The sequence below is a fragment of the Orbicella faveolata genome, unplaced genomic scaffold (genome assembly GCF_042242905.1).
Source record: "Orbicella faveolata isolate gen_17 unplaced genomic scaffold, um_ofav_v1 contig_26, whole genome shotgun sequence".
In the NCBI taxonomy this organism is placed as follows: Eukaryota; Metazoa; Cnidaria; class Anthozoa; order Scleractinia; family Merulinidae; genus Orbicella; species Orbicella faveolata.
Window position 1 is genome coordinate 18,955,001 of NW_028301554.1, and position 12,500 is coordinate 18,967,500.

The 12,500-nt window shown below is 38.2% G+C and overlaps 1 protein-coding gene across 4 annotated transcripts; it reads left to right on the forward strand.

Annotated features, from left to right (window-relative positions):
* The first annotated feature begins 3,675 nt into the window (after positions 1-3,675).
* LOC110042160 (uncharacterized) lies at positions 3,676-11,834 on the forward strand. Of its 4 annotated transcripts, none has more exons than XM_020747513.2 (3): positions 3,676-4,174; positions 9,406-9,818; positions 10,302-11,834. In XM_020747513.2, the coding sequence occupies exons 1-3, from the start codon at positions 4,102-4,104 to the stop codon at positions 10,527-10,529; spliced, it is 714 nt and encodes a 237-aa protein (XP_020603172.1). In that variant the 5' UTR covers positions 3,676-4,101; the 3' UTR covers positions 10,530-11,834. The 4 variants fall into 4 exon arrangements, with proteins under 4 accessions (XP_020603172.1, XP_020603175.1, XP_020603174.1 ...); XM_020747516.2 differs by lacking the exon at positions 3,676-4,174 and adding an exon at positions 7,157-7,281; XM_020747515.2 differs by lacking the exon at positions 3,676-4,174 and adding an exon at positions 7,536-7,710.
* Positions 11,835-12,500: the final 666 nt, after the last annotated feature.

Sequence of the window (12,500 nt, forward strand, 5' to 3'; positions counted from 1 at the left end):
CAAGTAATTCGCCTTAGTCAGTTTAAAGGTTTGACCGGAAGGCTGCTTTCTGATGCGACAGTGTATATAGCGCTTAGTGTTTTTGGGTTTCAAGGGGTCTTATAGAAACTGAAATGTACAAAACCAAACAGTGTTTATTTGAAATCGAGAGCGAAATGTTTGAGTCATGCAACAAGAATGGAGTTGACCAAATTAAATTGGGACTGATCCAGTTTCATTTTACTTGGTTTGGTGATGTCATGTCTTTTCTCAAGTTATCTCTCCGTTTTTCTCTGTGTATCTGTGTTTTAATACTGAGACTACAAGTTTAAAATTTTTTAACATATGTTGAGGCGACAAAGGTCATAATTCTTTGATCATTTCCATATGGCCCAAAAAGTTTTCTGTTGATTAAATCTTGTGTGTCTTGAAATTCTTTTCCTTTTAGAAAAGACACTTTATAGATAAAACTGATGGAACTTTACCAGCTGTTAGTGACTTGAATCAGTGAGTCGATATTCAGGCCATGGTCATATCACTTAGATTAACAAAATGATGCCAAAACTAAAGCCGAGGTATTGAAAATAGACAGTTTGAAAGGGCATATATCCCTATTCAACAAGTCCCGGCAGAAAAACAGTCCAAACGAAAACAGTTGCCACCGGTTTATTTAGCAAAGAGAAAGCGCAAAAAATTGAACAAAAGAAGGATAAAGGAAGCACCTGGTTTGAACAGTTTCCAATTTCCCTCGCACATATTGTAAATTCTTGCCGTATAAGAAATTTTCTTTTGTCCTTGGTTGTTCTAAGTGTCACTTGTTAGTGCTGGACTTTTTTCACAATAGAAAGAGACAAAACTAAGCTGTAACAACTTACTGATAGATAGTGTTTATAGGCCGACTGGTGATTTCAATCTTATCTTCGTTGTTCCACCCACGGTGATCTCATCGGCTTCACAGTGATAGCAATCTACCTTGCCTCTCCCAACAACATGCAAGATCAGGCGGTGAAAGCTGAGATTAGTGTTTAGGATGAACAAAACGAAATAAATTGTTCCTCCGGCCCGGTTGATGCGTGACACTTAAATGGATATAAAAATTCAAAAGAAAATAAAAATTAAAAACTGATAAGGTAGACAAATGTCAGTGTCATCCGAGTTGTAAAAAATCACAAACGTTTCGGGCATAGCCCATCTCCAGTGTAGAAACCGGCTTTGACCAGAGTCTTTGACGGTGGCTTTGAAAGCCGGCTTTGAAAACCGGTTTTCACACTAAAAAAGGCTATGCTTTTTTACAAGATGACACTTTGACATTTTTCTACCTTATCAGTTTTCAATTTTTCTTTTCTTTTGAATTTTTAAAGCAAAGATTAGGCAGGCACGTTAAAATAGAGAGTTGCAAAGTTTCATTTCAGCAATATGGTCATCACTTACGGCCATGCTCCACTGACTACGGGCTTTGATGGTTCTTGTTTCATACGTTAAAAAACCTACTTCTCTTCCAATCTATGGATATCAAACTCGTGCTTGCCCTTTGCATAATCCCGCTCTTAGATTTTCTCTCGTCTGGACCGAAAAAGCAGAGGTACATCGTCAACGAAAGATAATTCTGGGGCCTTGACCCTTGATATCCCCAGTTGAAGGGGGTTCTTTTTCACATTGGACGCAAAATCCTGACTCTTTGTTTGTCAGTGTTTCGCCTTAACGTCCATGACTCGTCCTATACACTTTGGCATGCTAGGGAAAAATCGAAAACTTTTAGTCACTAGTCATCATTTAGCTATTTTTCGCTTTTATCTTCAGATAAAAGCGAAAAATGGCACTAATCCTAAAAGGGCGTGTTACAATTTAACGCTGTTGTCCATTTTTTTGTTGTAGTAAAAACCACCCATTGAGCAGCGTCTGACCAAAATCTATTGAATATTTGATCGTTTAAGCTGGGCGCACTTTATAAAACGAAATAAAATATGTCGTTATACCTCGTGTCTCAGCTGAAAGTGAGGAAGTAACGTTTAAGCGCCTGACAGTAGCGTGAGAAGTTTGATATCTTGTTGAAATTCAGACTCTTGGGTTGGATAAACTGAAACTCTTGCGGGAGATGTGAATACTTCCTGTAGGCCATAATAGGATTCGCATGGTTTTGGGTGAGATAAAAGAAAAACAACCTCATTGTACTTGATGCCATTCTATCTTCTCAGTGTATCTGAACTGTTCCTCTTTGTTGTACACCCTAACCTCTTGCGATTGTTGCCTAACGAAGAGTTTTAGCCAACAACTTTAACTAGGCACATGTTTTGCCCCCCTCATGCTCTCGGCATTAAATGATACTTCAGTTTCAGAGGTTAAGTCTTTGGTGGAATTATTGGAGATTTTTTTAGAACCCTTTCCCGGAACGTTAGTAGTTTAATCGGACGATAAATTGCAGCAATATGCCGGCATCCCTTGCTAATGGTTTTCCTTCAGTAATTAAAGCGTGCTCAAGACATTTCACCTGTCCGTTTTCCCGCCTTTCTAGCGGTCTTCTCCACAAGACATGCGGCTAAATTGTGGCGCCACACAAAAATAACTTGTGGCTGCAAATTTTACTTCTTCCCTCCAATGACCAAAACGTGACGAAATATAAAAAGTATAACCCCCTCCCAGATGAACTACCTATAAGCGTTTTCTATCGCTTTGTTTGCATTTTAAAGGTGTTTTTTATTCCAATGTTTTTGAATCAAGGTTTCTTCCCATTTACGGCTGAAAGGAACTTCATAGCGGTGAAGTCGTCGTGCCCTTTGATCCCGACCAAGCCTTTAATTATCGCAGTGCAGATTAATTTTCAAGCCATTTTGTTTTTCGTCAAGTAAAGATACATACTAGGGCATAAGCGGGAAAATCCTTAGCCTAAATGTTCCGGTTTAACTTCAGTGCATGTCAAAAGTTGCAGGAAAATTGTTTTTCTGAGGAAGGTAGAGGCGACATTTGGTAAACAAATCAATTTTTATATATATATATAGTTTTGAGCTGGAGAAGAAAGGTTACCTGAAAGCGAAACCATGCTTTTAAGGCCGCTACATGTGTCCAGGGAAAAAAAGAAGATAACTAATAATTTAGCTCATGCTTGCGAGAAGAGTGGTGTGATTTCTATGCCAAATTTCACCCCCTCATTCTGGTGACCTTATTTGGTGCTGGGCTTGCGTTTCCGGTCGTAGTCACCGCTCCCTTCCGTTACCATTTAATATGGCGATTGTGTGTTATATACGGGCAGACAGGATGTCAAACTTTATCGACTCGTGAATCTATTAAACGAAGCGTCAAAGCCTTCATTCTACTTTGTTTGATGAGCCTTTTTTGTCTTGCAGTGGCACTGAGAGATTGTAGCTAAGCTTGTAAGAGAAAAAACTGTGTTTTTTTGCCGTCTGTATTAAAAAATATTCAGCGATCTTTGTTTTTTCTTTCGATGACAAACTGAACTTCCGAGAGTCGAAGGTGTAACTCGACCATCAGTGTGATGCTGTGAAATCATTGACCTTTGAAAACGTGTCAAAGCTGTCACGCTTGTATAACTGTTTTGTTTGGGTTTTCCTGCTATCATTTCCGGTGAAATAAATTTAGCTTGAGCGGAGCAATTTTACTCAAAGCAAAGAAAATAACACCGTGCTTAAAGGGTTTCAATTACTGAGAGATTATTCCGAAGTTCCAGCAGAACGAAAGAGCTGGCTTGAAATTGGCTCTTAGCACTGTAGGACGAATAAGGAATGATTTAGTCAAATTTGGCAAAGTTTCATAAGCGACACGTGTCGAGGCATTGAAATGATACGCTTCCTGCTTCACTAATGCCCATTATAATCCCATATCAAAACAAAATGTCAATCAAACCAGCCGGTCGAAGGTATAAATTAGCAATAAGGAGCTGATCTTGCACTTAGATTTATTTGGCAGCAAACGACGTGATCTGTAACCAATTTCAGTGAGGACTGAAATTGACTTAGCTCTTGGCTTTCCTGCTCCAAATTCAGTGAATTTTTTTTTCCTCTTGGCCTTGTCAAAGGTATTTTAGCAAAGTTCGTAGCTGAATTCTGAAGGCCGTTAGCCCAACGACTGAATCGGACGTTTACTAATTCGCTAAAAAAGAAACATTAAATGATGGAGTTAGAAGATGGATGCCTTGGAGGTTTCCTCAGCATGGCGGAGCTGGAGAGATATTTTATTCATGGTAAGTATCACTTGCTGTATTTCTTTCATCTTTTACTCTAACGTACTTAATAAACTGTTTGACGATTACTCGAAAATCATAATTTCTTGATCTGATATGGGTAATCACTGTTGTCTATGTCTTCTGCAGTTTGCCAATATTAAATACTAACAAAGCTATTGCTAGAAATAGCGTGGGTGTAGTGTTGTTGATGGAGACTCCAGGGATTATAAATATCTTACACAGTGAAAAGAAATATGGATGGAAAATGTCCACGAAGTAACAAATCATTTTCTTGGCGTTTGACTTAGGATCTTTCTATGTTTTCTACAGTTCACCTTTCCTAACTTTGTACAATATTTTGTTATCACTGTATACGGTTTATACTTAAAAGGCCATTTTTGGGGCTCTTCAGAAAATCCTCTCGCTTTTCAGTGGGTGGTCGTCCTTTTGTGCTGTGTCAGTGTGTTAAATCCAGTTGTTGTCGCTCTTCAGATTTGTTCTCTATTGATTCCTCTGCACCCAGTAACGCAAATTAAAATGAACCTTAACCCCGTTGTTGTAAAATTTGTTTCAAGAGTAGCGTTTCCAAACCAACACATTATTGACATTTGTTATCATTTTGCTGGCAAATACATGCCACTTTTCAAACGGAGAAAAAAGAACAAGTTGTTTTGGTATTAAATTTCACTAGTTTCCATTTCTTGGCGCTCGTATACTTTAAAGACTTCCCGTGAAATTTGATATGATGTTTCGCCCGGAGTGATTGAAGAAATTTTAACTGGGCCGTACAGTCTTAAAACACGATCCCGGGTCAAGCGGACTATAAAACTGTCTATTTTCCACACTGCTTCGGCTCGCGAGTGTTTGTTTGAAAACTGCTTAAACAGTCGCGTTTTCGTGACAAGCCACATGGAAATGATGATTTAAAGATCAAACTTTACAGCTCTTGAAAACAAAATCGATAACAAAAACGTTCTTTCTTGGACTGTTTTTCCTTGTTATTTTCTTTACCGCTGTTTTTTTTTTTGGGTCTGCCAATTACAAATCTGAATCCCCATTTTCTACCATTCCTTCAAGATTAGGATCATCTACCCCAAGAAATAAGTAACCACTATTTTCTCCTCATAAAGTTGGTCAAATTTAAATGATTATTCTGGTTTAAAGGGGCGATAATTTTACCCAGGATTTTTGTTTACTTCGCAGTTATTATTCCGTGTACAAAGCATCCTGTTTGGTTGCGTCATGTCCGCTGGGTGTGTTTTTCTATTACCTGGTTTTGTGCTGGTTTTTCCGAGAAAATTTTGCTTGTTATAGACACTCCGCATTCGTATCACGTGGCTTAATTAGTGTGCACAGACCCAGTTTGATGCAAGACGCTGGATAAGTTTCGTTGTCGTTACATGAAACTAAAAGCGAAACATTCAACGAATGGGCGCGAACTAGTCTTTCATATTTCGTTTCAGCTCAGCTCTCTTGTTACGGTAAAGTCTTAGGAAGAAATCAATTTGAAAACAATGCATGGCAGTTCTACAAACCGTAGAAGTGTTGGCACTCGGTGGAATTGTTGGAAACATTGCATTGTCCCGTCATAATTGAAGAAATAGAAAAACGAAACATCAATCTTGACTAAGACCGCTATCTCGGAAAAATCTTACGGTAGGAAAGTTAGAAAAACTGATGAAAGCTGGGCGAATTCATATCAAAGGGTAGAGGAAACCTTAAAGCTGCAAAGATCTTCAATGTTATTCTGAAATTTAAATGAAAAAGGAGCTGACATGATGAGGAAAGACAGAGTAATTTAATGGAGACAATTGAGTGCCATTTTTGCTGCTGCATTTAGCTAAACGTTGTCCACCATTGGTTCTCGACCGCTTTTTCCGATTTAGTGATTTTTTTTTTCGTAACATAAGTCGCGGAGTCCTCTTTTAAACAAACTAAATGACAAGATTTCAAAGTGAACTGAAAGAAAATACTTCTCCTTCTCACGACAACCAAGTCAGTTTTCAGACTTTTCATGACAGCTAAGTGTTGTCACCAAGTCCTTTCTGTGGTTCATATTTTTGTATTTTAACACTAAATTACAGTAGCAAGATCTCTAGTTGTGGTTATAAAACATAACATTTTGCTGAAAAGATGACAGGGTAGGAAGTCCTCTTTCGCTCTCTCTGCTGGGTATCGTTACCTCCAATACTGAAACACTTGTTTGGCTCAGTTGCTGAAGGAAGTTGACTTTTTTTACGAGGCAGGAACTCATTACTCTATCTCTCGACAACTGGCTGCTGTATTGGCCCCACAAATTAAAGCACTCCGGTTTCAATTTGTTTATATTTTGCCTGATAGCTCACAATTCGCTCTTTCACTAATGTAGTTTTTCCTTATTTTTTTTTCTGGTCACAAGACTCAACTAACAAACTAAAAGGTTTCAGCATTCAAGACTGGGTTGGGTTTGAACGGTTTGAGAAAATTCTTTGGTTTGGGTGGCATGTTGGTGATTTCTAAGGACTCTTGTAAGCATTTCCAAACCTATCTCAATGACTGTGAATGATCGGCGTCCACTTGTTCCTCGTTCGCTGACCTACACTTGCACCAAGTCAGATTTTCAACTTCCTGTCACATTACAAAATCTGCTCCATGCACACATGTGGAGACGCGCCCGCCCTGGATAATGTTTTTCCCACGTGTCCGTGTGTGATATTAATGTGTCCTGAAAAAAAATCACGATGAAAAGCAAAAGACAATTTACCGGCGGTATATCTAATGCACGTGACAGCAGTGATTGCAGTAACAGTCACGCAACGGCTCGACTGGTAGAATATTTCTCAAACACGAAAATTGGGTTTTACTAATAAAGAAAGCGAAAATGCGTGCAGTTTATTTCTTTATACAAAAGAAAAAGCCTAAATAACCCAGATTTTGAGAATCGAGTTAAAAGATTCCTTTAAAGATCATATTTTATTCATGTTGACCTGCCGCGCTTGAGAGATCAATACAGGAAGACATTCTCTCGGTTCGCTGGGCAACCAGCAGTCGTGCGTTAGCAACCTTTACTTCACTCTTAAAACTCACTTGCACATGTCGTGCTTGTTTGGAAGCACGAAAAATGAAGGATCATACCAATAATGGAGGTATTTGCAGCCAACTTTTATGTATTCACAGATTTTATTCAGACCGTTATACAATGTTAGCCTCATTTTCAGGACAAACCAGGAGAAGATGTTGCTATCAAGCTTTCTCGGTCTCCAGAACTCCAGAATTTTTTTATTTCTCCAAAAACTCCATATTTTGGCCGCGGTAACAGGAAAAGATATTACTGCTAATTATTTCCTACTCGTGTAAATATTGTGTTAGATTTTGTAGTGAGTCTAAATATATCGTTTTCTAGGGAAAAGCGAACGATAAAATAGTTCCGGTTTTACCGAGTACCGAGGTTGTGAGGTTGCAGCAGGCACATTCACTCCTTGTGTTTATAAACTTGCTTAGCAGCTGGGAGATGCGGGAAACCAAGAATCGAGTTGCTCATGTATCGCAAGTCGAACACTTAATGAACACTACAGGTCAGGTTGTATTTTTTTTACACGTTTATTAACCAGCTTGGCATGGATTGCAGAAACTTGAGGTCTGGTATCTTTAAAACGTTCAGGCTCTTGCTACTACTTTGAACATGTGTGTTTATTTTTCTCAAACACGGGATCTCGGCAAAACATTGCTTTTGGGCTGATTTACTTTATCTTTGAAAAGTGCGAAATTTAGTTAAGCTCGAAAGTGCCCCGACTAAATAAACTTGTGCTGCAATATCTCTTAGAGTTTCTCGCAGCACATGCAGAACAACGACCCGCGCTTTTGTGCTGAGAAGATCAAAGCTAGAACTCTTATGGTTGATGAGGTTTTATATTTTATATTTCGTACAGACCACACTAGGTAATGGAACTTGATCGAGAACCGTGGCAGGGTACCTCGTTCTACTTTGTTCAATACATGTAACGGTGAAACTTTACTTAACTTCATGGCACCTAAGAAAATAAGTGAGTTTTTCGATCGTCTTTACTTGCTCATATTTTGGCAATCGGTATAAATTTCAATATTCACTATCAAGACTTTGTTTGTTTATTCTTCGGTATTATTTCAGTTTACCACGGTTAATTTTTCTGACTTGATATTCACGACCTGTGATACTTGTTCCAGCATATTTTATCTGTGGTTAACCTCATTGTACTCGCCGGAAATGCGAAATTGCTAACGTGACTTGATATCCTGTCAAATCGACTTCCTGTCCGCTTTGAAGCAAAACAAACTGACACAACAATGACATAATTTCTCACATTATTTGCTCTTCACATTTACGTTTAGACCACTGAGCCATATGACTTTATTTTCGTGGTACATTTGTGGAGATTCAGGTTTTTGTATTAGTAAATTCGAAAAATCTGTAGTTCTTCACCCTTTACCTGTGGTATACCTCATTGTACTCGCCGGAAATGCGAAATTACTAACGTGACTTAGTTTCCTGTCAAATCGACTTCCTTTCCGCGTTCAACAAAACAACAGAACCCGCATCATCATTTGCTGTTCATGTTAGCGTTTATACCAGCCATGTAACTTTATTTCACGCACTTTTTAGGAGGTTCAGGTCTTTTTCTTAGTAAAGTGGAAAATATGGACGATGAAATCGACACTAAAAACCTGCGCAGTCAGCAAGTGGTTCGGGTCAAACCCAACCAAACATGAAAACGAGTTTCTTTGGACTTCCTGTTGATCTCTTTTATTAGCATTAAAGTCCATATTGGTTGCAAGAGAGACAGGATCAGTGTTTGTAGACATACCCTTTGCACACGGTATCATTTAAGCGTTAACCTGTCTCCGGGATGCTGGTTTCTCAGAAGTTGCGCTCTATGTCTGATATAAGGAAACCTTTACTTGGAAATCATCTCGATTGGCGAGGTTAGTCCCAGAGGTTCATTCCAGCCCCCTCTCTTTCTGTCTTTTTAAGGGGATACACAACTGAGTGATGTGGTGATATGTGCATCGTCTTCCAGGTGCTTTCGTGCTTCCCCTACTGATTTCCTTTTGAATTCAATGTGTAAATCTCTTAGTTCCATTAAGTCATAGCAAAAAGCCATAAAAGTTTCTGGATGTAGTGACCTCGTTTACTGAGTTGTGAACCAATTGCTGTGTAAGCTTTAATTGGGAATTATTTTTCATTCTTATCAAATGAATAACATAACCGAACCTTTTTATTTTTTTATTAATAGATTGCGACCTGGACGCCTTCAGGGACATCAAGCCATTCCAGCTTCCCAAGTCTAAAGACTGTGATAGATACAGCGACTTACCAACCAATGGCTTCTTGAACTGGGCGGCGTGTTCACAGCCTCCGCGTTACGCTGAAATGCCGCCGCCACTCCAACGCATAATGCCAAGCATCACGGAGGAAGTAGTGTTTTTTAACGTTCAAAAGTGCTACGAGAAAGTGCAATGCCGAAAGAACAAGAAATCGAAACAGCGTGTACATGGCGCTACAATAAACTTGAGAGTCGCGACCGATGCCCCTATATCTAAAGTAGAGGTGTATGTGGAGAGGCTGCCAAAGGCTGCTGTACTCTGCGGCGATAACAACGGAAGGGTTCCACTCAAGCTCAAGATGGAAAACCTCATGTATTCTGATGTAAGTATTTCTTTTTTTCATTACTTAACGTACATGTACAAACGGTGCGCGTGGTGTAAATCCTTAAGTACGTGCACATACATACATGATTCTGTTCGTTCCTAAGTGGCGCATAAGGCCGTAAATCCATCAGGGCAATGGCAGAATAAATCGCAACTTAAAATTTTTAAGATAGAACTGAGGACACTTAATTAAGTCATCTAGATTTTAGAATCATCCTACAATGTAATTTGTAGTGGTATCGCATTCACTCTTAGTACCTCCATCTTGTTTGATCGCAGATTATCTTTCTAGTAAAGATTGCTCGACTGTCAGTTGGGCATATGTAGCCAGTACTGTGCTGTCTTCTAGTGCTTTTTAGCTCATCTGACTGCGTGCTCACCCACCCACCAACCTACCTCGTGCCTACAAGCTTGATTGTTTGTTTGCTTGGTAGTTCTTGTTTGCTTATAGTTAATCGTTCTTTCATTTTTCTTCCTATAGAATTATCAAAGACAGGACCAATACTTCTCGGTGGACCTGGACTCTGTGTACCACAACCCTCTGACTGGCTCTCCAGTCTACAAGCTGTCCACAGTGGATTCAGAAAGACGCAACCGCTTTTGGCTTCTAGCTTATATTGTGTATGCCAATGGACGTAAAAGTCAGCCGTTCTATAGTGAACCATTTCTACTCAAAAGCAAAAGAAGCTGTAGAGTTTCCCCGTATTAAGGAACATTTTTCCCCTGACCAAGATTAAAACTAACTTCTGTGAAGTGTTCATGAGGGAAGGTCGAAAGAGACAAGTTGTGTTACGCGGTAAAGACTGCCTGAGTCCTTCCCTAAGCGTAGACCGTATGGGTCATGTTAACGTAAAGGCAATTTTTCTTATAATCTAGTTTATGTTTCGTTAAATATACAGCGATTTACTTAACCTGTGAAATAGTATCTAGGTTGTATTGTCTTAACTGTTTTGCTCCAATTTTCAGTTTACTATTGTAACGGTAATATAAGCTGAACAGAAAATTTTCTTTTAACTCGGGTACACTATAGAACTAAGAAAAGATTGTAAATGTATATGCTTTGTTCAAAGATCATTTTGTAAAAATTAAGTTCAAAAAAGGTTTTGACTTTTCGAAAAGGTTAAAAGAGATTTAGTAATGAAATGCTTGAGTCAAATGCGCGATCCGCAATGGTCGAAGGCCATTTATCATACGTGTTCTTAAACTTTCACTACTTTTGCTTTCAAAGTAAAGCACCAAAGTACAATTGCGTGTCAATACTGAAACATCGCTCAGCTTCAATAAAAAGCAGCCTGAAACTCCAATAGGCAGATTTCACTTTTTTGTGATTAATTTAGGCATGCCTCTATATGTGAACGTATGACTCTCTTAAAACTTAACATATGGTACTTATAAAATCAAGAAATAACCGTAAATATAACGTTTGTTTAATTATTCGCTCCATTGGGGTGGTTTTCAATCGAGTGTCGTAAAACCAAAATCAAAGTAGCCAATCCCAAAGGAAACAGACAATACAGTGAACCAATCAAAACTCGAATAAATTACATGTAGCTGACGCAAAGCGCGGGAAAACGGTGCGAACGCGTCACGATTGGTTTTGGTTTTACTTCTGATTGGATGAAAAATTGGCGCTAGTTATTTAAGCCAATCGTGTTGTATAGTAAGTTTCGGCACTCAAAGGAAAACAGCCTCTATGAAGACAATCTCTTTCATACTGAGCTAAGCATATTAGTTGACTATTTGTAAGATTTAAAAAAAATAAGTATTAAACAAATTGCGGTATAACTGACAGCAAGCAGTTCATAAGATTCACAAAGTTATAAGTGTCAGTTGTTGCCATCATTTATTCTATATATCTTTGTACTTCTCAAACATTACTTAAATTGTATCAATTTGTAAAACAAAAATAAGTGGTTTTTCATGAGTAAAATTACAAAGGCGAACATTGAGATAGAGAACTATTGTAATAATGCGCATGTAACTAATAATAAAAAAAATCTCACAATGACCTTGACTAAGACCTGTACCTGTTCATGTATGCCAGACAAGAATCGCGGTAAAGATACGTTATACAGTTAGACTCAAACGCACAGTGTTATAGTATTGCTACAAAACTGTTATTTCAATTGGTGATGGTATCTATAAGGCCAAGGTGTAGTTAACATTATTTTGGAGCAAACTTAATGAGTAGAACGACTGGTATAGGCCTATATATATATATATATATATATATATATATATATATATATATATATATATATATATATATATATATATATATATATATATATATATATATTTATATATATATATTTAAAGTGTAAAATTTGATTTTCGCAGAACAGTGCTCAATACATCAGAGTAGAGCGAAGTATACAATGTGGGAGGAAAAACACAAATAAACTACAAGTTCATCCCTACAAGCCTGTTTCGTGATTGCCCACTCATCAGGGGATTTAATAAGAATAATCTTTACCACTGTTTATATACAATATAATTTACATAATATATGCAGCGCGAAATTTAACGGGTTAGTTGTTTCGTAGGAGGGCTTTGTTTCTGTGGCGGCAAGATGATACGAGTTCATTACGTTTGTTAAGTGTTGATAGCTCGGGTTGGCAGATGATAAGGAATTTTTCTTTAAGGCAAAGGTTACATCTTTTGCTTGAGTTGTTATACG